The sequence below is a fragment of the Schistocerca gregaria genome, chromosome 1 (genome assembly GCF_023897955.1).
Source record: "Schistocerca gregaria isolate iqSchGreg1 chromosome 1, iqSchGreg1.2, whole genome shotgun sequence".
In the NCBI taxonomy this organism is placed as follows: Eukaryota; Metazoa; Arthropoda; class Insecta; order Orthoptera; family Acrididae; genus Schistocerca; species Schistocerca gregaria.
Genome location: NC_064920.1, coordinates 740,902,980 through 740,930,333, shown reverse-complemented (window position 1 = coordinate 740,930,333; position 27,354 = coordinate 740,902,980). Strand labels below are relative to the sequence as shown.

The following is a 27,354-nucleotide window of genomic DNA, read 5'->3' as shown; positions in this document are numbered from 1 at the left end:
AAGAAAGAGTAGATGGTGTTAGGTCGAAATAAAAATAAAAGGTTTGTTGAAGTAATGCGGGTGAGATAAGGCTTTTTCTTATTATTCCATTGCCTTATGTAAAGTACTACTTCTGCATCTACAACTACACCTACATACATACTCCGAGATCCAACATGCTGTGCCTGGCGGAGAGTATGCTGTGCCACTAGTAGTCGTTTACTTTCATGTTCCACTAGCAGATAGAACGGTGGAAAAACGATTCTCCTTATGCCTCCGTATGAGCCCTAATTTCTCGTATCTTATCTTCGCGATCCTTACATGAAACGTATGTTGCCGTTCTGCAGCCAGCCTCTAATGTCGGTTCCCTAAATTTTCTCAGCAGTTTTCATCGAAAAGAACGTCGCCTGCCCTCCAGGGATTCCCATTTGAGTTGTGAAAGCGCCTCTGTAACAGTCGCGTGCATTGGTAAGAAATCTAGCAGCACGCTTCTGGATTGTTTCGATGTGTTCTTTTAATCCGACCTGGCGCGGATCCCAAACACTCAAGAATAGGTCGTACTAGCATCCTACATGCTGTCTCCTTTACAGATGAACCACATTTTCCCTGAATTGTCCTAAAAAAAGTCATCGATTCGCCTTCCCTACCACCGATCTCATATCCTCGATCCGTTTCATATCGCTTTGCAACGTTACACCTAGATATTTAAACGACTCGGCTGTGACAAGCGTGATACTACTAATTCCGTATCCGAACATAATGGGTTTCTTTAGTCTACTCTCCTGGGTTAACACATTTTCCTACTTTTAGAGTTAGCTACGTGTGCTATCGACAGTAAGGCATAGTTTCAAAGGTTGCCACTACCACCAGACACAGACGACAGCGCCCTCTAGAAGGTGCTGTCGAGTTTTACGTGCTCCGCGACTGCTTCGCCCTTTTCATCAGGTGCAGCCAGCCAGGAAACTTCGCTTCGCTTTGCTCTCCATACGACAGGTCGAAGACTTTGCATCTGTACAAAGTTACGTATTCTTTCTCGCACCAGTAAACAATTTTTAAACTCACTGCAGTACCGACGTATTTTACCTGCTCCTTCTGCTACCCACGCGCCGCCGCCTTCCAGGCGGAATACAAAACTACCATTCATGACACGAACTACAAATTTTTATAAGGCATCTCGTATCCTCCTATGGCCACTAAGGTTCGAGAAAGTCCTGTACACCATAGCATCATCAGCAGCAAATAACCGCAGATTTCTGCCCACTCTGTCCGTTAGATCATTTATGCGATGGTACAAAGAAAGTAATAGCGGTCCTGTCACACTTCCCAGGGGCACTCCTGAGAGTTTCCTTCTTCTGATGAACACTCGCCGACGTGAACAACAGACTGGGTTATATTACGTAATAAATCTTGGATCCACTCACATACACTCCTGGAAATGGAAAAAAGAACACATTGACACCGGTGTGTCAGACCCACCATACTTGCTCCGGACACTGCGAGAGGGCTGTACAAGCAATGATCACACGCACGGCACAGCGGACACGCCAGGAACCGCGTTGTTGGCCATCGAATGGCGCTAGCTGCGCAGCATTTGTGCACCGCCGCCGTCAGTGTCAGCCAGTTTGCCGTGGCATACGGAGCTCCGTCGCAGTCATTAACACTGGTAGCATGCCGCGACAGCGTGGACGTGAACCGTATGTGCAATTGACGGACTTTGAGCGATGGCGTATAGTGGGCATGCGGGAGGCCGGGTGGACGTACCACCGAATTGCTCAACACGTGGGGCGTGAGGTCTCCACAGTACATCGATGTTGTCGCCAGTGGTCGGCGGAAGGTGCACGTGCCCGTCGACCTGGGACCGGACCGCAGCGACGCACGGATGCACGCCAAGACCGTAGGATCCTACGCAGTGCCGTAGGGGACCGCACCGCCACTTCCCAGCAAATTAGGGACACTGTTGCTCCTGGGGTATCGGCGAGGACCATTCGCAACCGTCTCCATGAAGCTGGGCTACGGTCCCGCACATCGTTAGGCCGCCTTCCGCTCACGCCCCAACATCGTGCAGCCCGCCTCCAGTGGTGTCGCGACAGGCGTGAATGGAGGGACGAATGGAGACGTGTCGTCTTCAGCGATGAGAGTCGCTTCTGCCTTGGTGCCAATTATGGTCGTATGCGTGTTTGACGCCGTGCAGGTGAGCACCACAATCAGGACTGCATACGACCGAGGCACACAGGGCCAACACCCGGCATCATGGTGTGGGGAGCGATCTCCTACACTGGCCGTACACCTCTGGTGATCGTCGAGGGGACACTGAATAGTGCACGGTACATCCAAACCGTCATCGAACCCATCGTTCTACCATTCCTAGACCGGCAAGGGAACTTGCTGTTCCAACAGGACAATGCACGTCCGCATGTATCCCGTGCCACCCAACGTGCTCTAGAAGGTGTAAGTCAACTACCCTGGCCAGCAAGATCTCCGGATCTGTCCCCCATTGAGCATGTTTGGGACTGGATGAAGCGTCGTCTCACGCGGTCTGCACGTCCAGCACGAACGCTGGTCCAACTGAGGCGCCAGGTGGAAATGGCATGGCAAGCCGTTCCACAGGACTACATCCAGCATCTCTACGATCGTCTCCAAGGGAGAATAGCAGCCTGCATTGCTGCGAAAGGTGGATATACACTGTACTAGTGCCGACATTGTGCATGCTCTGTTGCCTGTGTCTATGTGCCTGTGGTTCTGTCAGTGTGATCATGTGATGTATCTGACCCCAGGAATGTGTCAATAAAGTTTCCCCTTCCTGGGACAATGAATTCACGGTGTTCTTATTTCAATTTCCAGGAGTGTATAAGGGAATCTACTCAGCACGATCGCAACGTCGTTAACAGTCTGAATTGGTCACTAAATGACGGGTCGAAAATATTTAACAACCTTATGTGTGTAGTGCCTTTTCCTTGCTCTGATTTCCTATCAGAACAGTAACATTCCCTCCATCAAGGCACTCCTTTGTCCACAGAAAAGGCATTGTGGCATTGGCCAAAATGCAGGCTCTGCATTCGCTTCAAGTGAAAGGGATGCTGATCACATCTAACTCGTCAAGAGCGCTGCTGGCGCTCATTACCCCATCAATAAGGAAGGGTAGCAAATTTCATTATACGAACGTAATGCAGAAGATGGTTGAGTTGCAGCGGCACGGAACTTCAGTGAGCTTTCCATGGATACCAGCGCTCGAAGTCGCGCACGTCGGTCTGCAAGAACACAACAAACAACAGGCGCTTGTTTAATCCCGATTTCAGTGCATCCAACCCTGCCCATAAGTAAAAGGCGTATAATTCACCAAAAGGGATACCAGCGGAGGACCGATACTGCAGATTGTGACTTTTAGGAGGATGCAGCATGTCTACGCACTATCTTTTTGGAACCGAAACGGATGGCTGTGTCTATCGAGTGAGGACACAATCGTCAGCACACTATCAGTTTTTTTTTTTTACCTAGGCGTTTTCAGTGGCAAGAAACGCATCGGAAGAGAGGTCATCAATACTATAATCTGCAGCCTGATTTTTCCTGAAGATCGACGTTTACCGTTGTACATACGGTAGACGGCCTGCAACTCGCAATGGAGTGTACTCCTAGGGAGAGCTTTGGTACCCCCAAATGAAGCTCCCTGTTATACTGCTACATTTACATACTACTAAATTTCCTGACGAGAGGTATCACATAACCAAAATATTACGTCGGATAAGCACATCAGAACATTTCAGTGTGTATGTAGTGTTCTTAACTTTATTCTTCGTCCATTTAAATTTATTTGTCGTAAGCTACCTTGCTGTAATTTTTTTTAATATTCAGATGTGCTACTTACGTAATAAGGCGCTGTCTCAATGTTATGCGTTCCAAACACCAATAAAAAATAAAAATAAGAGCTTAGTGGGGTGATGCTGAGTATAGCAGTCTAATACCTGCTGTGCTGAACATATTATTGCTATTGGGAAATGGGAATACATTTATCGTGGCCAGCTCCTGAATAGGAAGCAAAAGCAGACATTAATAGAACTTGTTGCAGAAACTGTGAGAAACGCCGCGGACACGTGAAATAGAATCCCTCGTTACTGGAATCAGTGGTTCACCATGTTCACGTTAGTCAAGTTGCAGACAGACAATCCTCATAAAAAACCATCAATCAGTTTTCAGAAAAAGGGAAAATTGGTTTGTTTCTTGATAACATTGTGGGTTTCTCAGTACTTGTTTAACTTAGTGATGAAGTACGCAAGAATTTCAGAAATTTAATTCTATCTCAACATATCTCACTCCTGGTTTTATTTATGTTTACTTGAGAGCAAATGCGCTGGGCGTTTGCAGTACGATGATCACGTATTGCGGGTGCCAAACAGAGCGACACGTATAGGCGTATGCAAAACAGTAACTGAGCAGCTGAAATGGTGTCTTACATATCCCTTGAAGTTTTAACAGCTCTCGCAGCACAATGCAGAACATGCATAAAATTATCTTACAATGGCGCAGCCGGTCGATGGCATCTGCGGTGCTGTGGCGCAACGAACGCAGAATAAGAAGGGAACCAATTATAGTTATGAAAAAGGACAGACGAGAGGCTTATATTACGTTACATATAGCCGTTAATGTTCTGAAGTGAACAGTTATCACATATTCCCTTGCGGAGAAAGAACGTTATTACATTTTGGAGAAGCCTGTGGCATGTAAAGTAAATAAACAAAATCGAGTATGTGAAAGATTTATAATTAACAGAGTCATTAGTATTGATCCGGCAGTACTGGCAGTCCATACAGCATTTGGATTAAGATTAATGGCAAAACAACTTGTTTCCCCAAGCGAAAACAAATACATTAATTTCCAATGATTTAATATATCCAGAAAAACTCAAGTTCTGTCGAAAATTAGAATTCAGATTTCTTAAACTTCCTCACTCCCTTATCTACCAAGCAGAAACACTACATTTTTAAAATTTTTTTTAGTAATTCGCCAATTTCTTTTGTAACTTTACTGAGTGTTGGTGTTATATGTTCGAATGTGTGTCAAATCTTATGGGACTTAACTGCTAAGGTCATCAATCCCTAAGCTTACACACTACTTAACCTAAATTATCCTAAGGACAAACACACACATCCATGCCCGAGGGAGGACTCGAACCTCTGCCGGAACGTTGGTGTTATAAATGATTGTTTTTTTCTTCTTTACTTTCAGAAAGACTGGAGGTCGAGTATACTCTTTACACTTCGTGTAAATTGTACCACTGCTAATGTGATGTGATTCCGAAATCATGAGACGCTGGAAAATTTTCAAGCGGTGTTTGGAACTACTCTGAGGTATAGTTACTAAGTTGCAGGAAGGATGAACTGATTTTATTGGTCCTTTTTCATGCCGCGAGGAGAAACTCAAGTAGACTCTGTCATGGAACTGATCACCAAATTGTCTCTGACGCTGATGTTATGCACCACATCGCAGAGTTGCGGAAGGTTGTGCAGCATTCCACAGCACGTCGACGTACACTTAGTCACGATCATAGTGGTTGTGATACTGAGTAGTTTTTTGAAGAAATAGTGTTCTACAGCAATAACAACGTACGACGATCGTAGGCGTGTCGGCTTTCATCATGAGTAACAACATTCCACGCTGAATGTTAACGCTACTGTTTACGGAACGTTGCCAATACCAGGTGCGAGTAGACGTTGTAGTGCCACGCCCCACAAGTGCTCACTGGATGACAGGTCCGGTGATCCTAGTGGCACGCTTTAAAACATCTGCGTTCACTAGCTTCGTTGGTTCCAGAAATAATAAGACCGTGTTTGTAGTTACGTGGCCTTGAGGCACAAGGACGATGGGAATTTCTCGCCCTAACGAGTTGTACGGACGACATGCACCAAAACTTCCCGAGAAGAAACTGAAACCAGTTAATAGCAAAAGCGTTTTAAAACAGTGGTTACGTGTGAGTATTTTTACAACCTATTTACAGCGACTGCGTGGGAGTGGTTTTGCAATATATTTATGTAAAATATGAAAATCGCAATTAATTCCGTTGATAATGGAAATTTCACAAACTAGTCGACTGTGGAGCTCTCGAAGGTAGAAACATCAGTCTGTGACACGCGAACTTCTGCGGAACACCCAGTATAGACTGTGATTCAGCTGCCCCCACCACACTACATCTGTTACAGGAACGCTGTCTAGACAGGCGACAGCCACATAATCGATAAGTTCCCTCTCAGAGCTTTGGTCGACACTCAGAGAATGGAACCACATTTTAAAAAATACAAGTGAGGATGGGCCTTGAGTTACACAGTATTTTTGGAGCAACATGAATCTTACTTCTACCGTGCTTATCCAAGTGTCGCCAGTCTTTCTTTGCGTGATTAGCAGTGTAGACACACATGTTTTGGATGTCTCTATTAGTTTATTCCGTTTATAGTACTTTATATTTTGTAAACGATTCAGAAACGTTGCCTTATAAAGTTTGTTTCGCATCGGAAACAACAGAATTAACAGGAGATATCAGAATGAGAAGTGTGGAAGTAACAAGTTTCCGGTATACACTCTCTGAAACATTTGCGAAAGATTACGTACTATAAGCGGAATAAACTTACAGAGACGTGCAAAACTTTGCTAACTTCACGGTTAAATACACAAAGAAAGATAGGGGACACTTGGATAAGTATGGTAGAAGAAAGGTTCAAATGGCTCTGAGCACTATGGGACGTAACTTCTGAGGTCATCAGTCCCCTAGAACTTATAACTACTTAAACCTAACTAATCTAAGGACATCACACACATCCATGCTCGAGGCAGGATTCGAAGCTGCGACCGTAGCGGCCGCGCGGTTCCAGACAGACGCGCCTAGTACCGCTCGACCACATCGGCCGGCCGGTAGAAGAAAGGTATATCTTGATTCAAAAATAACGTTTAACTCATGGCCAATGCTCATTTGTATTTTTTACACTATGATTCCATTTTCTAACAGTAGCCCAAACCTCTGAGAGGGAACTTATATCGATTACATGACTGTCACCTGTCTTTATAGGGATCCTGATACAGATGTAGTGTTAGTTGCTCCAGAGAAAGAGGGACGCGACACACAAGTGCCGATGGGTGAGCAAGAAGTGAATGCAAAGCCGTTTTCCTGCAGTATGTCTCTTTGGCAACAAAATGGGCTGTATGCTTTGTATGCCATGAAGCGTTCCCTCAGAGTTTGGAGTGTCATAAAGAATAACTGTAGCTCAATGCAGGCCATAGAATCATTCCCACAGCTGATCTCGTACATCGATTAACATCCGTAGCTGCGCCGGCCGGTGTGGCCGATCGGTTCTAGGCGCTTCAGTCTGGTACCGCGCGACCACTACGTTCGCAGGTTCGAATCCTGTCTCGGGCATGGATGTGTGTGATGTCCTTAGGTTAGTTAGGTTTAAGTAGTTATAAGTTCTAGGGCACTGAAGACCTAAGATTAAGTCCCATAGTGCTCAGATAAATGATGATGGCGTTCTCTTGGGTAAAATATTCCGGAGGTAAAATAGCCCCCCATTCGGTTCTCCGGACGGGGACTACTTAAGAGGACGTTGTTATCAGGAGAAAGAATGTAGACTGGCAATGGCAAGGAAAGCGTTTCTGAAGAAGAGAAATTTGTTAACATCGAGTATAGATTTAAGTGTCAGGAAGTCGTTTCTGAAAGTATTTGTATGGAGTGTAGTCATGTATGGAAGTGAAACATGGACAATAAATAGTTTGGACAGGAAGAGAATAGAAGCTTTAGAAATGTGGTGCTACTAAAAAATGCTGAAGATTAGATGGGCAGATCACATAACTAATGAGGAGGTATTGAATAAAATTGGGGAGAAGAGGAGTTTGTGGCACAACTTTACGAGAAGAAGGGACCGGTTGGTAGGACATGTTCTGAGGCACCAAGGGATCACAAATTTAGTTAGCATGGGAGGGCAGCGTGGAGGGTAGAAACCGTGGAGGGAGACCAAGAGATGAATACACTAGGCAGATTCAGAAGGATGTAGGTTGCAGTACGTACTGGGAGATGAAGAAACTTGCACAGGATAGTGTAGCATGGAGAGCTGCATCAAACCAGTCTTAGGACTGAAGACCACAACAACAACAACAGTGCTCAGAGCCATTTGAACCATTCCGTAGCTACCTGAGATACTCCAACAGTTGCCATTATACGGATCGACTTTCCACTCGCAAGCGACCGTCACGCCAGCCATGGTTCTCATCACAAAAGGCGAATTTCATCCATCTAGCTGCCTATTTGGTTGCACCACGAGCAGAGGGCTGTGCTGTGACGCGACGAGTGAGGAAGCCAGGTGTGGAGGACCACCAGTATGTATGCCATTTCCGTACCACAGCACCAATAGTAACACTAATGTACATGCGGCACCTCACGCCCAACTCCTTGCGCAATTCTAGGAAAGGACCATGCAGCTTCTAGCAGGGCCACAAAATACTGTCAAAATATTTCGGTTACACATGCAAACTGTGTTCGTTGATACCGAAATAGCATGTCTATAAAGTTGACTAATCTACTGTGTTACTTGGCACAGACTGTGTGGCGGGGCAGAGTCTGTGCGTAGTAATTGGAATGACTTGAGTTCTACTCCCACTTCGAGTGTAGTATTTTAGATACCGCTTTACTACAGGTGTATTCTACAGTAGCAGACTCATGGTAGAAACGGAAATACTGAACACGTCGATATCAACTGTCTGCTTTAATCCATAAAGGCATTAAAATGGTGGTAATAAATCACTCACCTAAATCTATATTCATCACACATTCGTAGGCATCACCAAACCATAACTGCTTCCAACACAGAGCTCGTGCGAAGCTGTAGGTCCGTCTGTCACCGCAAAAGACAAACCAGGAAATAACACAGACCCAAAATAATTATTACAACTGTTCTATGACTCTTTGTCCATGTATGATGTGCTACAATATTGTCCCCGACAGATCCTATATCCTTTATCAGCAGGTTTAGTTCGCCCACAAAACAACATATGTACATTTATAGGATGTGTATAAATGGAAGATATGCAAATCTATTGCAACAAGTAAATTCAGAATTAATTAGTGTGATGAGTAAATACAAATACGATTTAGGTTCTTTAAAAATTAAGAGATGTTAGACGATTGTATGGTATAGTAACTAAACGCCAATTTAACGAAGAAGAAATCGATCATGCTTTGACTGAATAGTTCATGGGCAACGTCCAGATTTTTCTGTCCAACAGGCACAATATTTCGGCAAACGAACACGTTGCCACCATCAGCTGCAGACCATTGACTGGCAGCCAAGGCGTTTTTATGTCTCCCCCTCCCCCATCCCTCCGATCTGCTGCTCTATCCGCCGTCCACATCAGTATCTTCTCCCCTATCCCTCCCACCGCCTCGATGGCTCACCCCAGGTTCTCGCCCAGCTGCGTGTACTGCTGGGACCTTTGCTGCATTTCCTCTTGCCCCTGGAATCAGTTTGTTGTGGGATACCTGCATCCTCTCCTTAATCAGAGTAACTGCAGATCCATGGCCTTACTAAGAATGGAAGACACTATCGCGATTGATCAGTTGTTCCCTGACTCGAATCTCGAAAGATTCTTTATTGCCACAGTCCCAGCATTTAGACATCCATGTTAGAACCTTAGTAAGATGATAACTCCTTAGTACGATGATAACTCATGACTGTCAGTTTGTTAACCTAGTGCAATTTGGCGCTCTGTTCGTGTTCTCGGCAACGATCGTCGACAGCATGCCCCATCTGACCTTTATACATGGTGATTCAGCTGTCCTTACCTATGGATTTTATGCATGCTGCAACCCCTTCAAAAGCCATGCAAGAGATTTTCATATTCTCTCGGTCGCTACTTGTAATGCAGTTAATTTTTGTCCTGGGATACGTTATCACTGGAGGCCACAGGTTTCAAGTTATTCGAGAAAAACACGTTTGAAGGTCTCTGTCTTAAGATTTTCTTGAACAATTCGAAAACTGTAGCCTCTATCGAAAACGAATCCCAGTCAAAATTTAACTACATTAAATTTCGTACGAAACAGTCCTGTTCATTTTTTCTGTGGACCTAATAGTTTGTGGGTAGCGAGCGAGAAGAGAATATGAAAATTTTACGCGTTGTATTTGAATGCATTGCAGGTTGCATAGACCCATAGGTAGGGGCAGCTGAATCACCCTCTATGTACACTCCTGGAAATTGAAATAAGAACACCGTGAATTCATTGTCCCAGGAAGGGGAAACTTTATTGACACATTCCTGGGGTCAGATACATCACATGATCACACTGACAGAACCACAGGCACATAGACACAGGCAACAGAGCATGCACAATGTCGGCGCTAGTACAGTGTATATCCACCTTTCGCAGCAATGCAGGCTGCTATTCTCCCATGGAGACGATCGTAGAGATGCTGGATGTAGTCCTGTGGAACGGCTTGCCATGCCATTTCCACCTGGCACCTCAGTTGGACCAGCGTTCGTGCTGGACGTACAGACCGCGTGAGACGACGCTTCATCCAGTCCCAAACATGCTCAGTGGGGGACAGATCCGGAGATTTTGCTGGCCAGGGTAGTTGACTTACACCTTCTAGAGCACGTTGGGTGGCACGGGATACATGCGGACGTGCATTGTCCTGTTGGAACAGCAAGTTCCCTTGCCGGTCTAGGAATGGTAGAACGATGGGTTCGATGACAGTTTGGATGTACCGCGCACTATTCAGTGTCCCCTCGACGATCACCAGAGGTGTACGGCCAGTGTAGGAGATCGCTCCCCACACCATGATGCCGGGTGTTGGCCCTGTGTGCCTCGGTCGTATGCAGTCCTGATAGTGGCGCTCACCTGCACGGCGCCAAACACGCATACGACCATAATTGGCACCAAGGCAGAAGCGACTCTCATCGCTGAAGACGACACGTCTCCATTCGTCCCTCCATTCACGCCTGTCGCGACACCACTGGAGGCGGGCTGCACGATGTTGGGGCGTGAGCGGAAGGCGGCCTAACGATGTGCGGGACCGTAGCCCAGCTTCATGGAGACGGTTGCGAATGGTCCTCGCCGATACCCCAGGAGCAACAGTGTCCCTAATTTGCTGGGAAGTGGCGGTGCGGTCCCCTACGGTACTGCGTAGGATCCTACGGTCTTGGCGTGCATCCGTGCGTCGCTGCGGTCCGGTCCCAGGTCGACGGGCACGTGCTCCTTCCGCCGACCACTGACGACAACATCGATGTACTGTGGAGACCTCACGCCCCACGTGTTGAGCAATTCGGCGGTACGTCCACCCGGCCTCCCGCATGCTCACTACACACCCTCGCTCAAAGTCCGTCAACTGCACATACGGTTCACGTCCACGCTGTCGCGGCATGCTACCAGTGTTAAAGACTGCGATGGAGCTCCGTATGCCACGGCAAACTGGCTGACACTGTCGGCGGCGGTGCACAAATGCTGCGCAGCTAGCGCCATTCGACGGCCAACACCGCGGTTCCTGGTGTGTCCGCTGTGCCGTGCGTGTGATCATTGCTTGTACAGCCCTCTCGCAGTGTCCGGAGCAAGTTTGGTTGGTCTGACACACCGGTGTCAATGTGTTCTTTTTTCCATTTCCAGGAGTGTATTACCAAGATTACAGGGTGTCTGATAGACTCCAGATTTACGTAGTGTGAGGTCACGTTGAACACTAACACTCAGTGACCATGTTTTGTAGGTAACGAGAAACTGCTTAACTGGGAGTTTCCAGAGAACTCGTTCAACTTTTATGGATAATACACCACAAAAAGGAAAAACCGCAATTTCCGAATCTTCCTGAGGTTCCTCTTCTGTTTCTGACGGTTGTACGGTGGATGTAATGCGTAGGGCTCGCAGAATTTCGCATCCTTCTAACTCATTCTTCCGGAACGTCTTCCTCATATGTTCAAGTTGTTGGTTGAGACTTTCATTGTCAGAAGAGATGGTGCGAGCCCTATACACCAGTGTTTTGAGCACCAGGTTCCTTTGCACCAGATAGTGGCAGCTGTCTTCTTGTAGGTATAAGTCGGTATGCATTTCCTTCCAGTTCATACTGTGACCCAATCTGCTGTTTGATCTTCTTTTTACAAGAACTTCCAGAAATAGGATCACTCCATTCACTACGACTTCCAAGGTAAAACAGATTTTGCGATTCCTCAGAGAAAGATGTATGAGAAAGTCATTCAGCTTATCTCTTCCATGTGGCCCTAAGACGAAGGTGACGCCTGTACACTGAAAGCAACAAATTGATTTCCATAGGGCTGATTCCAGGTTTCCTCCTCAAAATGTTCCAGATATACAGGGTGATTATGATTAAAGTTAAACTTTCAAACCGCTGAAGAAGTAATACCACTGGTCAGAATGATGTCAAATTGCAACGGAATTTATCGGAGAAGGGGGAAAACGTACGGCAAAAGAAAAATAAATAGTTACAAAATGTAGCAATAGATGGCGCTGTAAGCATCATAATTCAATAGTGGTCGACTACAAATGACAAGTGAATCATACAACAGTGCCCAAGGTGTACATTTGACACTAAACAAACTGTAATACTCAGTGTGCATCCATCCCACAAATTGACATTCGACAACTGTGCAACACAATGCCAGCCTTATGCAAGACTCGAACTCTGAAGCCCACTCGCTAAAGTCACGCGCGTAGGTTCAGTACCAAACCGACACACCGTCGTAAACACCTGACAGGTATTGGGATGATGATATGCGACAGAATCGCTGTACGTGCGGCGAGGTACGTCATCTAGTGATATCAAATGTTTAACATTTGTCATCCACTTGTGGGGTATTTCCCAGGATTTGCGACCCCATATATCTTATATTAAATTTCTTCTATCAGCGTCACCTACGTCGTTTCGGAGGTTTTTAAATATTAATGAGGATCCATGTATGACAGCACTGAGAGCCCGACTCACGGGAGCAGCAATATAATGGAACGATAAACCATAGGTTGGATCAGCCACGATCCTGCTGCATTCGGATTGCACCACAGTGTGGTAAACGTTTCTCCTTCATACGCCAGAGTTAACACGATCTTCTCACAAACAACCAGTATTCAGAGGTGACATTTGAATAAGAAAACGTTTGTGTCATCTTTCCTGGCGACATTCTCTCTCTCTCTCTCTCTCTCTCTCTCTCTCTATTCGTTTAGTCGGTTCCGACTCTTCGTGACCCCATGAACCAAATCACGCCACTTTTTCCTGTCCTGCACTTTCTCCCGTAGACCTTCCAGGTTGGAACCCATTGCTTCTGTGATGCCATCGATCCATCTCATCCTCTGACGTCCTACTCTTCTAGTTCCTTCAATCTCCCCGAGCATTAATGTTTTTCCCAACGAGGCAGGCCTCGCATTGTGTGTCATAAGTAGGTCAGCTTTTGTTTTAATATTAGACCCTCCAGGGAGAAATCTGGTTTTATTTGATCCAATATTGATCTGTTGTTCCTCTTTGCAGTCCATGGAACTCTACGAAGTTTCCTCCAACACCACAATTCGAAGGAGTCAATTCTTCGCCGTTCAGCTTTTCTAATGGTCCAGGTCTCACATCCATACATCACAACTGGAAAGACCATAGCCCTCACAATACGGATCTTTGTTGCTAGTGTTATATCTCTGGACTTAAACCTTGTCAAGGTTTGACATAGTCTGTCTACCGAGCAACAGGCGTCTCCGAATTTCATGGTTGCAGTCGGCATCAGCAGAAATCTGGGAACCGAGACAACTGCATGTGGTCGCTACCTCCATGGTTTCTCCTGCTATATCCCACGAATTGATAGGTGTAGTAGCCATAATTTTCGTTTTCTTCACATTCAGCCTAAGACCGGCCTTTTCACTTTCGTCTTTCACCTTCAGCAAGAGTGTTCTCAATTATTCTTCACTTTCTGCCAACAGGATCGTATCATCCGCGTACCCGAGGTTGTTTACATTTATTCCAGATATTTTAATTCCTGTTTCTCCTTCATCTAGCCGCGCATTCCTCATAACATGTTCTGCATACAGATTGAATACGTACGGTGACAGTATGCATGCATCCTTGCCGTACCCCTTTCTGAATCTTTATCCATTTCGTTGTTCCATACGTAGTTCTCACCGTGGCTTCTTGGTCAAAGTATAAATTCCGTATCAGATGAATGAGGTGATCTGGTACTCCCATGTTTTTCAGTACGTTCCATAATTTGTTGTGATCGACGCAGTCAAAGGCTTTGGCATAGTCAATAAAGCAAAGGTACACATCTTTCTGGAATTCTCTTGCTTTTTCCGTAATCCACCGAATGTTAGCAATTTGATCTCTAGTTCCTCTTCCTTTCCTAAATCCAGCTTGTTCTTCTGGTAGCTCTCGATCTAGATATTGGCTAAGTCTATTTTGTAAGATTTCCAACATAACTTTGGTAGCATGTGAAATAAGTGCGATTGTTCGGTAATCTGAGCATTCTTTACCTTCTGTTCTTTGTAATGGGGATGAATACTGATCTTTTCTAGTCTTCTGGCCACTGCTGCGTGATCCATATTTTTGACATATTGAGTGCACCACTTTCACTGCATCCTTTCCAGTAACTTTAAACAATTCTACTGGTATTTCATCATGCCCACTAGTTTTGTTATCAGCCATATTTTCAAGGGCCCACTGGATTTCGCTCTCCAAAATATCTGGCTCTAATTCTAAATTAACATTAACATCAGCAGTAGGAGCCCTGTCATTATTCAGTTCTTTCTTGTATAGGTCTTCTACATGTTCTGCCCATCTTTCCTTAACATCCTCTGACCTTTCCCATTTCTATCTTTTATCATTCCAATTTTTGCCTGGAATTTTCCTTTAATTTCTCCAATTTTCTTATAAAGATCTCTTGTCTTCCCCATTCCGTTACTATCTTCAACTTCCTTGCATTGATCATTAAATAATATATTTTTATCTCTTCTAGCTAATTTCTGAAAATCTTTATTTAATTCAAACATAGCTGATCTATCTCCCTTCATTTCTGCTTTCCTTCGTTCTTCTGCAACTTGCAGTGCCTCAACTGATAGCCATATAGCCTTCTTGCTGTTCCTTTTCTTGAGAATGTGTTTCTCTGCGGCCTCCTTGACAGTATTAGCTACTTCTGTCCACATGTCTTGTGAGCTTTTGTCCTCCAGCTCTAATACATTAAATCTGTTTTGCACCTCTACAGTGTAGTCGGAGGGTATAGAGTTAAGGTCGTATCTGCAACTTTGGATACTTTTTGCTACATCCTGAAGTTTCAGCCGAAATTTTGCAATCAGGAGCTCATGATCTGATCCGCAGTCAGCCCCAGGTCTTGTTGTAGCTGACTGAACCGCGCTCTTCCACTTCTGATTACAAAGTATGTAACCAATTTGGTTCCGGTGTTGGCCATCTGGCGAAGTACAGGTATATAGGCGTCGTTTTGGTAGTTGAAATAGTGTATTAGTAATTATCAATGAATTTTCTTGGCAGAATTCTAGGAGTCTCTGTCCTGCTTCATTTGTTGTACTAAGACCATATTTCCCTGTTATACCTTCTACGGCTTGATTTCCCACTTTTGCATTCCAGTCTCCAACTATGAAGACGATATCCTTTTGTGGTGTTGACAGTAGTAATTCTTGTAAATCCCCATAGAAGTGGTCAATAATTTCCTTTTCAGCATCAGTTGTTAGCACGTAAACTTGAATTACTGTGATGTTGGGGAGCTGACCTTGAAGTCTGATGGACATCATTCTATCATTTTTATATTTGCATCCCATTACAGCTTTTCTCACTTTATCACTAAGTATGAAGGCTACTCCATTACTTCTGTTGTAATCGTGCCCAGAATAATACACCATACGGCCATCCGAAGCAAATTCTCCCAAGCCAGTCCACCTTATTTCACTTCTCCCAATATGTCGATGTTAATTTTCTCCATTTCTCTTTTCACTATGTCTAGTTTTCCTTGATACATAGATCTTACATTCCATGTTCCTATGCAGTGCTTCTCTTTGGTGGCTTCCCATTGCCTTCCACTGTCTTCCACTGCTCACCGATTCAGTTTGCCGCTGGGGTTGGTTACCCAACCTTCCGCTGAGTAGCTCGGCTTAACAGGGGCACCAGGTGTAGGTAGGAAGTTGGAGAATTGAGGTGACAGAGGCTGTGAGAACTCTCTTGCTGAGTTCTTGTAATCGCGTATCACCCCCATTTTATGCCAGAGTCTCATGGTGTCTGCAGAGACCCCCCCCCCCCCCCCAGGTCATTTCCTGGGCCCCCTGCCGACATTACTCCTACATTATTTGTGAAGCTACTCTGAAATTCTAATGGTTTGCATATCAAGGCACGTAGAACAGTTCAAGCCAATGTGATGTTTCTCGCACGCCGCCTTCATTGTGGTGAAATTTTAATGCCGAGCAGTATAGTATTTTAGTCATTTTGTGGCACTTGCTTGCTCATTCGTGAGAGCGCACCAGACAGTGCTGAGGTGAGAGAAAGAGGCTGCCCCCCAGTGAGTGACGGCGGCTGTGCGCCTGCCGTCGTCCGGCGGCGGAGCTATGCGGCCGGTGTGCACCGTGGCGACACCTGCGGGCCGGCGTGTCCGCTAACAATGAGCGGGTAAAGCAAGCGGCAGGGCGGGGCCGCCGGCGCGGCTGATTTCCATAAGAACGCGGCCGTAATTTGGACGGCAGCGCCCGCGGCTTATCCTGCCCATCTGGGGGGCGGCGGCGGCGGCGGCCGGGGGCGGCGGCCCGGCAGATGATAAATGCACAAGGCCGGCCGGCCGTGATCTAGATGGACGCCGCAAGCCCCGGGCACCGGTGTCGCCTCGCCTCGCCTCCACACGTGGCGCTCCACAGACCAGGAATGTGCTCGCTGCCGGCCCCCTGCACCCAGGCTCTGCTGCCAGCAACCACTCAGCACACTGAACACAAAATTAGCCACCCGCAGGAGGCTCAGGCGGGGCTTAATTATTTATTTAGCGCCACATCACATATTTTAACCATACTTTTATGCCCTGACATACTCCCCAGATCTATTAATATAGTGAATGGGTAACTGAGATGTTCTTTTCATAATTCGTTCAAATGTTCAAATGTGTGTAAAATCTTATGGGACTTAACTGCTAAGGTCATCAGTACCTAAGCTTACACACTACTTAACCTAAATTATCCTAAGGACAAATACACACACCCATGCCCGAGGGAGGACTCGAACCTCCGCCGGGACCAGCCGCATAGTCCATGACTACAGCGCCATAATTCGTTTTTCTACTTGTACAATGCATGTGTAACTCCACATACTGTCTACAGTCAAGCTAGGAATTGGATTAGCTGTCCACTCTGTTAGTGAGAAAGCGTGTTTTTCCGTTTATTCAGCACAACAGCCTAGCAGAGAGAGATGGCAGAAGGAAGCAGGCAACCGTCCTTCGGCACAGCCATTCAAGTGTAGCTTAAAGTGGACTTCAGAACCCAAGCTGCCTCCAGACTCACTGTTTTCCCCGGCTTGGTTCAAATGGCTCTGAGCACTGTGGGACTTATATCTGATGTCCTCAGTCCCCTAGAACTTAGAACTACTTAAAAGTAACTAACTCAAGTACATCACATGCATCCATGCCCGAGGCAGGATTCGAACCTGTGACTGTAGCGGTCACGCAGTTCCAGATTGAAGCGCCTAGAAGCGCTCGGTCACAACGGCCGGCTTCCCCGGCTTGCGGCTGACCATGTTAACACAATGAAAGGTTGCGTGTGAAGCTCCTGCTAAGCGCTTCTGGAAAGTCACGATGGCTACGTGAACGAATGTCTCCCTTAGTTAAAAAAAAACTGCCATGGGAAATGATAGAAACAGCATCTCAATGGATGCTTTAAAACGTGGCTATATACGCAGTTAGCTTCCGTCATTGTTCCGGTGTACAAGTAAACAAAAAAATCTTACTCTTTCCAATGCTCTCTCAAAATCTTGAAATTTCATTGGGATGGTGGTTGCAACCTCAGAGAAACTTGGCTACAGATTGAACGGCGCTCGGAACCAGTGACGTGATTGGTGGATGGCATTGACCTTTCCCAAAGCTAGGGACAAGGTTTTTTTTACTTTTTTTTAAAAAAAAGGAAAAACGACCTTTGCTGAAGTTAAAAGCAATGACGGTAACATTAAGAGTGCAACAGTAACCCACTGTTAAAAGCACAGGAGAGAGCGGATAGGTGGAGAGAGTATATTCAAGGCCTGTCTGATGTGATAGAAAAAGAAACAGAAGTCGATTTAGAAGAGATAAGGCATCCAGTATTAGAATCAGAATTTAAAAGAGCTATGGAGGACTTAAGATCAAGTAAGGCAGAAGGGATAGATGACATTCGATCATAAGTTCTAAAATCATTGGGGGAAATGGCAGCGAAACGAGTATTCACATTGGTGTGTAGTATGTATGAGTCTGGGGACATACAACCTGACTTTGGAAAAATATCATCCATACAATTTCGAAGACTAAAAGAACTGACAAGTCCGAGAATTATTGCACAATCTGCTTAATACCTCATGCATCCAATTTGCTTACGAGAATAGTACACATAAGAATGGAAAAGAAAATCGAGGAAGAGTTTAAATTACGGTAAAGACACACTGACGTTGCTTCCAAAAACGACGGTCTTGCTGCACCCTCTTTGGACGTACATGGGGAGACTGGTCCCGAACGGTGTTGATTGCCGTACATGGCCGGTGTGCATAATGTCTTGAGTACTGGACAGTATTCGGCGAGATTTGGGCGACAGTGCTTTTCCACGGTATATTTCAGAGTGCATGGTATTTGTTAACTTCGCAGAGTAAGCCATTGCGGTAGGTGACGAATGCAGTTAGTTTTTTGATTTGTAGGCTACACTTCGCATCTTTGAACGGAGTTTGCTCTTCCGAGTTCACTTTTCCTTAGTGCTTTTGATATGTTTTTCGCTTGACCATTGGCAATATTCATTACGCGATCCCAAGATCGGATCCAGAATCGGAGTTAAACCTAACTGTTACATTAACTTTGCATTCTTTGTCATCTCGTTGAACGTTTTCCCCACATGAATGCACATTAAGGAAAATGAACAGCATCTTTTACAACCATACATGTCCAGTCAGTAGTTAAATGCCTTTCTTAACTAATACGTGGTGTCATGAGGTAATTGGTATGTGTATGCATGACTATTAACTCTTAAAAAAGGGGGGGCACACTGTTAAATACAGATTTAATAAAGCATTATCCATTGTGCGACTTGTTTTATTAATTTGTGAAATAAAATCGCATGTTTGCATACGAAGCGTAATTCCATTTTCCGGCTACGCCGCGAATTTCAATTTTGCATCTCAGGGGTATGCGCTACTACAACCACAACCACCCCACCTCACAACAAATCGTCCCACACTAAGACCATTGTTCAATACCAATGGTGAAACGACAGAAGGAAGTATGTGTTTCGAGTTAACTGTAGACACGCCGGCCGGGGTGACCGAGCGGTTCTTGCGCTACAGCCTGGAACTTCGCGAACGCTACGGTCGCATGTTCGAATCCTGCCTCGGGCATGGATGTGTATGATGTCCTTAGGTTAGTTAGGTTTAAGTAGTTCTAAGTTGTTGGGGACTGATGACCTTAGAAAATACCCATAGTGTTGAGAGCCATTTGAACCTGTAGACACGGTTATGCTGTGGCACAGATAACTGATGCGGCACAGCGCGGATGACACTACCCCAACAACGGAGGAATACGAATGAGAGGACGAGAACACAGCACTTACAGCAAAATGTGAACATTCACAGTGAAATTCCGTAGGCTACAAACAGTATAAATTTGCTCATTAGTAATATGAATTCTGCAGTGAATGAATACTCAGTAACCGAGATAGTGTGTTAAAACGATATAAAACTGAAAGCAAATAATGTAAAAAAGAACACTATTCGCTGAGAGCATGATCTTTAACACGCTATTCTTAAGCAAAACTGTTGTTCAGCAGACATTAAACATAAGAACAAAAAGTAACTTATAATGGCTACACAATAATTGCTGCCGATAACAGGAAGAAACGTAAACAGCTCTTTGAGGTTCACCTAGCAAAGTGTTTGGCAGATTTTAGATGTCATGTTTTGCAGGTGGTGCAGTTTATTCTTAATTCATTGGCTAATGGTTCCATATTAACGAAGCTACTACGGTATCATACGTGGGTTGGAACTATTTATTCAAACCGATACAGAATACATGTTTGCACCTGTTACTGTCCTTCAGAGTAGTCACCAGCGTTGTGTAGAATCCGTTGCCAGCGATGTGGGAGGCGTAGTATACCGTTCGCAGAGCCTGTTCTGTTGCTGGCGTGAATGGAGCGGTTTACTGCCTGTCTTATCTCTGGAACAGTTCTGAAGCGAATGCCACGGATTGGTTCCTTCATCTTCGGATTCAAATCAAAGTCACAAGGGCTTAAGTACAGGGAGTGTGGTGGATGGTATAGTAGTCCCAGTCCCATCGACCGAACAGAGCAGTCACTGCTTGCGTTGTATGCGTCCGCGCATTGTCGTGCAAAATGGTCGGTGGGTTGCGCAAGAAGTGTCGCCGCTTCTTTCACAAAGCTGTACCCAGGTGATGCTCCAAAAACGACCAGCTTTTCGAAGGATGCGGCGACACTTTCTGCGCAATCCACACATCATTTTGCACGATAACGTGCAGTCACATACAGCGCAAGTTGTGGCTGCTCAGTTCAGTCGATGGGACTGGGAAGTACTGTACCATCTACCATACACCCCGGATTTAAGTCCTCGTGACTTTGATTAGAATCTGAGGATGAAGGAACAACTCCGTGGCATTCGCTTCAGAACTGTTCCAGAGATAAGACAGGCAGTAGACCGCTCCATTCCCACCATCAACACAACAGGCTCTGCTAACGGTATACGACGCCTCCCACATCGCTGGCAACGGTTTCTACACAACGCTGGTGACTTCTCTGAAGGACAGTAAGAGGTGCAAACATGTAACTCTTTTGTATCGGTCTGAATAAATAGTTGCCACTATTTAAGTTCCATCCCTCGTGTATTTGTATGAGAATTATTGAAGAATAATTTTTAGAATGGACCTTTTAAATTAAGAGATAATTAGTAAAGTAACGAAGTGCTTATTCTAGTGAGGGCTCAATGAAACAAAGTCCATGTTGCTTGGAATGAAATTTACGTACGGCGCCCCACAGCAAAATCAGAGGACATGAAGAGGATGTTATAGATGGGCAGACGATACTGGAATATGTGGAGACTATCCAGATATTACTTGCTCATTACGTCATACCATGATCAAATCGTTGTCAGGCAGATCATAACCTAAACTTAATTTCTTCAGTGAAAGAACTGGTCGGCAGAGTGTGAATACCATCTACACTTCTGTATCCGACACACAACACAGGAAGTCATACACTAGATATTCAACAGAATATGCCTCATGCAACACCTTTCTGTAGATAATTTAATTTCTTCTGCAACACACTTGTCACCTCATTGTGGAGGCGATTAACAAGAGTAACAAACTATCAGTGCATCATACGTTCACGCTGCACTTCCTCCTCCCCCCCCCCCCTGCCCTCAAATGAGTTGTTAATTTCTCATAAATTATGATCATGGATGCTACCTAATATTTTGTTGTCTGAAGATAGTTCTCCGTTTCAGCTAAACCCCTTTGATGAAGAAATGTTGCAATCTTTTAAGTGTTTGACGTGTCGTAAATCGGCACAAAAGCTTACAGATATGTTTTGGACAAGTGCACTTACCTCCATATATTATTTCTCATTAGCTCTCGTTTGGATGAAAACTATTTAAGCAAAACCAGAACGACAAAGAAACAAGGACACCAGCGATTTCACTGTTGGCAGCATCTCGGAGGAGCTCATAAAGCCTATAAGAAATCGGAAAATGGTAAAGTAATGGGTTTAGATTATATGGGGAGGAGCAAATAAAATATTTTGAGATCAGAACAAAAATGCATGCGTTTTACCATATCGCTTTAACCCTAGATGATGAACCCTTGTCCCTTATTCATGTTACTGGCGTCCTATGGGAGACTTACATTAGTATCTAGAGACTATCGTCGCAATCGTCAACAAAGTTTTGGGCGCAATACGGTACGAGGTCTCACTGCATGACGCACAACGAGCAACGTTACGGATGGGCAGACGTTGTTGTAGTGTGTGGAGGCTGTCCAAGTGCTGCTCATCTCTGATACGGAACTACCATAGCTTTTAGCAGTGTACTGATAGGTCTCAGCTGCAGATTACTACCCAACACAATCTCTTTTCAGACACTTTCTGTCACAGTTACTGTTTTTGCGCGTTCAGTGATTTCTTTATGCACTTTACGACCTAATGAATGATCAAGTTAAATAATGGTCACACTCCAAATAACGTGAGTTAGAAGGAAACATCTTTTATAGTTAGCAACAATTTGAACAAATACTCCTCATTTACCTTGCTGCAAATGACATTAAAATTGCTACAATGTTCATTGTTGTGGTAATAATGTTAAATCTGCAGATATTTGCGTAGCAAATCGTGGCGTCTGTCGTGAGTATGAAATTACACACACTACATCGATTCTTTCTGTTATAATTAGTTAAATAATCTATTCATTGTAAGCCTTCATCGACTGTTATGAATTACGACTATTAGTTATTTGAACTAATAGGCGTGGCACTATGTTTAATTTGCGTTCCACATGGACCAACGCCCCCACAAAACAATGACTTAAGATTGATGTTAAGGTCCAATTACACAGATGTCTAGACTGACATTTGTAAATCATTTGTACTGTCCCGAAAAAAAACGCCTTTGGAGGATTACAATTCTGTCTGCTTTTACTAAAATTAGGCAACTACGTCTACATAACTACTCTGCAATTTATACTGAAATGCCTAGCAGAGAGTCCATCGAACCAATTTCACTCTATTTCTCTACCATTGACCTCTTCAGCAGTGTGTGGGAATAACGAACACTTAGATCTACCAGTGGTTTCTCCCATATTATTAAAGTGATCATGTGTGTCAACAAAATATTTTCGCATACGGAGAAGACTTTGACTAAAAGTTCGTGAAAAGCCGCAACGAAAAACATCTTTGTCTCAACCATTGCCAGTCATACCCACATATCACATCCATCAAACTCCCCCCTATTTCACGATGATAAAAAAACGAGCTTCTCTTCTTTTAACTTTTTCCATGTCCTCTGTCAATTCTATCTGGTAAATATCCCATACTACACAGCAGTACTCTTAGATTAGGTTAGATTAGATTAATTATTCATTCCATAGACCCATAAAAGAGAGACTCCTCCTGGTTGTGGAACATGTCAGATAAACACATTACAAAAATGTAATTAGAAAAACTTGAGTTTCATTAATTTTAGTGATCCTCAGTCAATAAACAGTAAAATTATGTACATGAATTAAACTTAAACTTCTAATATTTACCGGTTTAATACTTACATCTGCTTTCATTAAATCCATCATTCAGACATTTGCTAGTTTCTTGTTTATTACAACCAAATATTTTCAGAAATTAAAGTAAATTATTCATTTCAGTGATCCTCAGTTAAGAACAGTCAGATCATGCACAAGATTTAAAATTAAACTTCCACTATTTACAGACTTAAGACTCACATCTTCTTTCCGTACATCCATCATTCACACAGTAGGTAGTTACTTGGCTGTTACAACCAAGTGTTGTCAAAAATTTAAGTATAATAAATTTTCATTTAAATGGTCTACTGCACTTGTTGAGAAATTCGTGGATGGAATACAAGGAGTTGGCCACCAAAAATTCTTTTAAATTATTTTTAAATTGTGCCTTGTCTGAAACTAAACTCTTAATGGTTGCTGGTAACTTATTGAAAATATGCGTTGCTGAATACTGGACTCTTTTCTGGACAAGAGTAAGTGATTATAAATATTTCTGTATATTGTTCTTATTCCCAGTATTGATACTGTGTACTAAGCAGTTAGTTGGACAAAGAGATGTATTATTTACAACAAACTTCATTAAGGAATAAATATACTTAGAAGCTGTGGTTAATATGCCCAATTCTTTGAATAGGTTTCGATATGATGTTCTTGGATTTACACTACTCATTACTCTTACTATACGCTTCTGTACTCTAAAATTTTTTTCTCTGTTTGTGGAGCAAAATGTGATACCATATGACAGAATTGAGTGAAAATAAATAAAATATGCCAGTTTTTTTTATATTTATGTCTCCTATGTCTGACATCATTCGCATTGCAAACACAGACTTGTTTAGGCGCTTTAGCAGTTCGTTAGTATGTTGCTCCCAACTGAATTTATTATCAAATTGTAATCCCAAGAATTTTACATTCTCAACTTCTCCTATTTCCATGTCGTCATATTTTATACACACACCAGAAGGAAATCTCTTGGAAGTTCTGAACTGCATACAGTGGGTCTTTTCAAAGTTTAATGACAGTAAATTGTCTATGAAACACTTAGTAAAAATTTGATTAGCTGCCCTTTCTAAATTTATATTGGATTTACTATTTATCATAATGTTTGTATCATCTGCAAATAAGACAAACTTGGCATCTGTTAATGTAACAGATGACAGGTCATTAATATACACAAGAAACAGTAGTGGACCTAGTATGGAACCTTGAGGAACACCACTGTAATTTCTTCCTAGTCAGATGATGTCTGATTGCCTACAGCTGAAGTGTTATGTAATGACACCCTTTGTTTTCTATTAGTAAGATATGACTGAAACCACTTTGCAGCACTACCAGTAACGATATAATATTTTAATTTACTTAAAAGAATGCTGTGATTCACACAGTCAAACGCCTTTGACAGGTCAAATGATATGCCAGTTGCCTCTAATTTGTTGTCCAATGAATTAAGGACATTTTCGCTGTAAGTCTAAACAGCTTTCTCAATATCAGAACCCTTAAGAAAACCAAATTGTGACTTTGACAGTATGTTATTTTCACTAAGGTCCTCTTGCAGAGGACAGTCAAATGTAGTGTAGGCAGTTGCTTTAGCGCATTTGTTGCATCTACTAAGTGTTCTTCTAACAAAACGCTGTCTTTGGTTCACCTTCACTTCTGAATTAACTATGTGATCGTCCCAGTTTAAGGTGTTTGTAATTGTTATTCCTAGGCACTTTATTAAATTGAAAGCGTTTAGATTTGTGTGATTTATTGTGTAACCGAAATTTACCGAATTCCTTTTGGTATAGCTACATGTGGATGGCCTCACAGTTTTCATTACTTAGATTCAGTTGCCACTTTTTGCACCATGCAAATCTGTTGTTTAAATTATTTTGCAATTGATTTCGATGTTATGATGAGTTTACTAAACGATAAATGACAGAATCATCTGCACACAGTCTTAAATGGCTGCTCAGATTGTCTCTTACATCATTTTATAGATTAAAATGGCCTACATCACTGCTGTTTTACTCGGTGACTTTCGGTCAACTATATGGACGGTTCTGACAGGAAGATACGAATCCACTCGCACGAATAAGCCGATACTTCATAGACAAGCAATCTGAATAGAAGACGCTTGTGAGGGAAGGCATCGAAAACGTTTTAGAAATCTAGACGCATGCAATCAATTTGAGATCCCTTTTGGTAGCACTCGTTATATCGTGAGAATAAAGAGCTAATCGTAATGCACAAGAACCATATCTTCATATTCCCTGCTGACTGCATGTCAATAAATCGATTTCTTCGAGGTAATTCACAATGTTCAAACACAGCACATGCCCCAAAAACCTACTGCAAATCGACTTCATTATTCCTATTTCTTTTCTCGAGTACTGGTGTGCTCTGTGCAATTTTCCAGTTTTTAGGTACGGATCATTCGTAGAGCGAGCAGTTGTATAAGACGGTTGAGTATTCAGTCCAATGAATTCTCCCTGCTGCTGCACCTAGAACTAATTAATTCTTTATAGACGATTTTGGGCACATCTGGTTAATATTGGTTCACAAAACCTATACGTTAGTCTGTGACACTTCAACGGCTCACAGCCGCTGAATGTCCCAGAAAGCAAGCACTCATCCTGAGAGGAAATACCAGACATACACTATGTGATCAAAAGTATCCGGGCACCTGCCTGAAAATTACGTACAAGTTCGTGCCGCCCTTCATCGGTAATGCTGGAATTCTATATGGTGTTGGCTCAACCTTAGCCTTGATGACAGTTTCCACTCTCGCAGGCATACGTCCAGTCAGGTGTTTTATAGGATTCAGGTCAGGACTCTGTAGGCCAGTCCATTACAGGGATGTTATTGTCGTGTTACTACTCCGCCACAGGCCGTGCATTATGAACAGATGCTCGATCGTGCCGAAAGATGCAATCGCCCTCCTCACATTGGTCTTCAACAATGGGAAGCAAGAAGGTGCTTAAAACATCAATGTAGACCTGCGCTGTGACAGTGCCACGCAAAACAACAAGAGTTGCAAGCCCCCTCCATGAAATACACGACCACACCATAACACCACCGCCCCAGAATGTTACTGTTGGCACTACGCACGCTGGCAGATGACGTTCACCGAGCATTCGCCACACCCACACGCTACCATCAGACCGCCACATTGTATACTGTGATTCGTTACTCCACACAACGCTTTCCCACTGTTCAATCAACCAATTTTTACGCTCCTTACACCTTACACCAAGCGAGGAGTAGTTTGGCATTTACCGGCGTGATGTGTGGATTATGAGCAGCCGCTTGACCATGAAATTCAACTTTTCGCACCTCCTGCCTAACTGTCAAAATACTTATATTGGATCCTGATGCAGTTTGGAATTCCTGTGTGATGGTCGGGATAGATGTCTGCCTATGACACATTACGACCCTCTTCAATTGTCGGCGGTCTCTGACAGTCAACAGACGAGGTCGGCCTGCACGATTTTGTGTTGTACGTGTCCCTTCAGTTTTCCATCGTGGACCTAGGGATGTTTAGTAGTGTGGAAATCTCGCTTACAGACGTATGACACAAGTGACACCCAATCACCTGACCACGTTCGAAGTCCGTGAGTTCCATAGAGTGCCCCATTCTGCTCTCTCAGGATGTCTAATGGGTACTGAGGTCGCTGATGTGAAGTACCTGCCAGTAGGTGGCAGCACAATGCACCTAATATGAAAAACGTATGTTGTTTGGGGATGTCCGGATACTTTTGATTACATGGAGCATACACACTTAAATTAGTTTCGTAGTTTGTGTTCCCTGTAGCCCTCTTCAAGCTATCTCAGGGAGTCTATAACTCTCTTTCAGTCTGTGTAGTGGCTGTATCAAACGAATTCTTAGAAAAAGGGGTGTGGGAATCAGGGAGACAAACAATACCATTAATATCGTTATTACTGCAAACTC

The 27,354-nt window shown here is 43.9% G+C and overlaps 1 protein-coding gene across 1 annotated transcript in view; it reads right to left on the bottom strand.

Annotated features, from left to right (window-relative positions):
• Window positions 1–3,179: 3,179 nt before the first annotated feature.
• Window positions 3,180–27,354, bottom strand: part of LOC126272260 (craniofacial development protein 2-like) — a 36,354-nt gene continuing 12,179 nt past the window's right edge. The window contains 4 exon segments of the mRNA XM_049975036.1: window positions 3,180–3,286; window positions 15,232–15,885; window positions 15,888–16,022; window positions 16,584–16,899. Of these exon segments, the coding sequence (XP_049830993.1) occupies window positions 3,180–3,286; window positions 15,232–15,885; window positions 15,888–16,022; window positions 16,584–16,899 (1,212 nt within the window).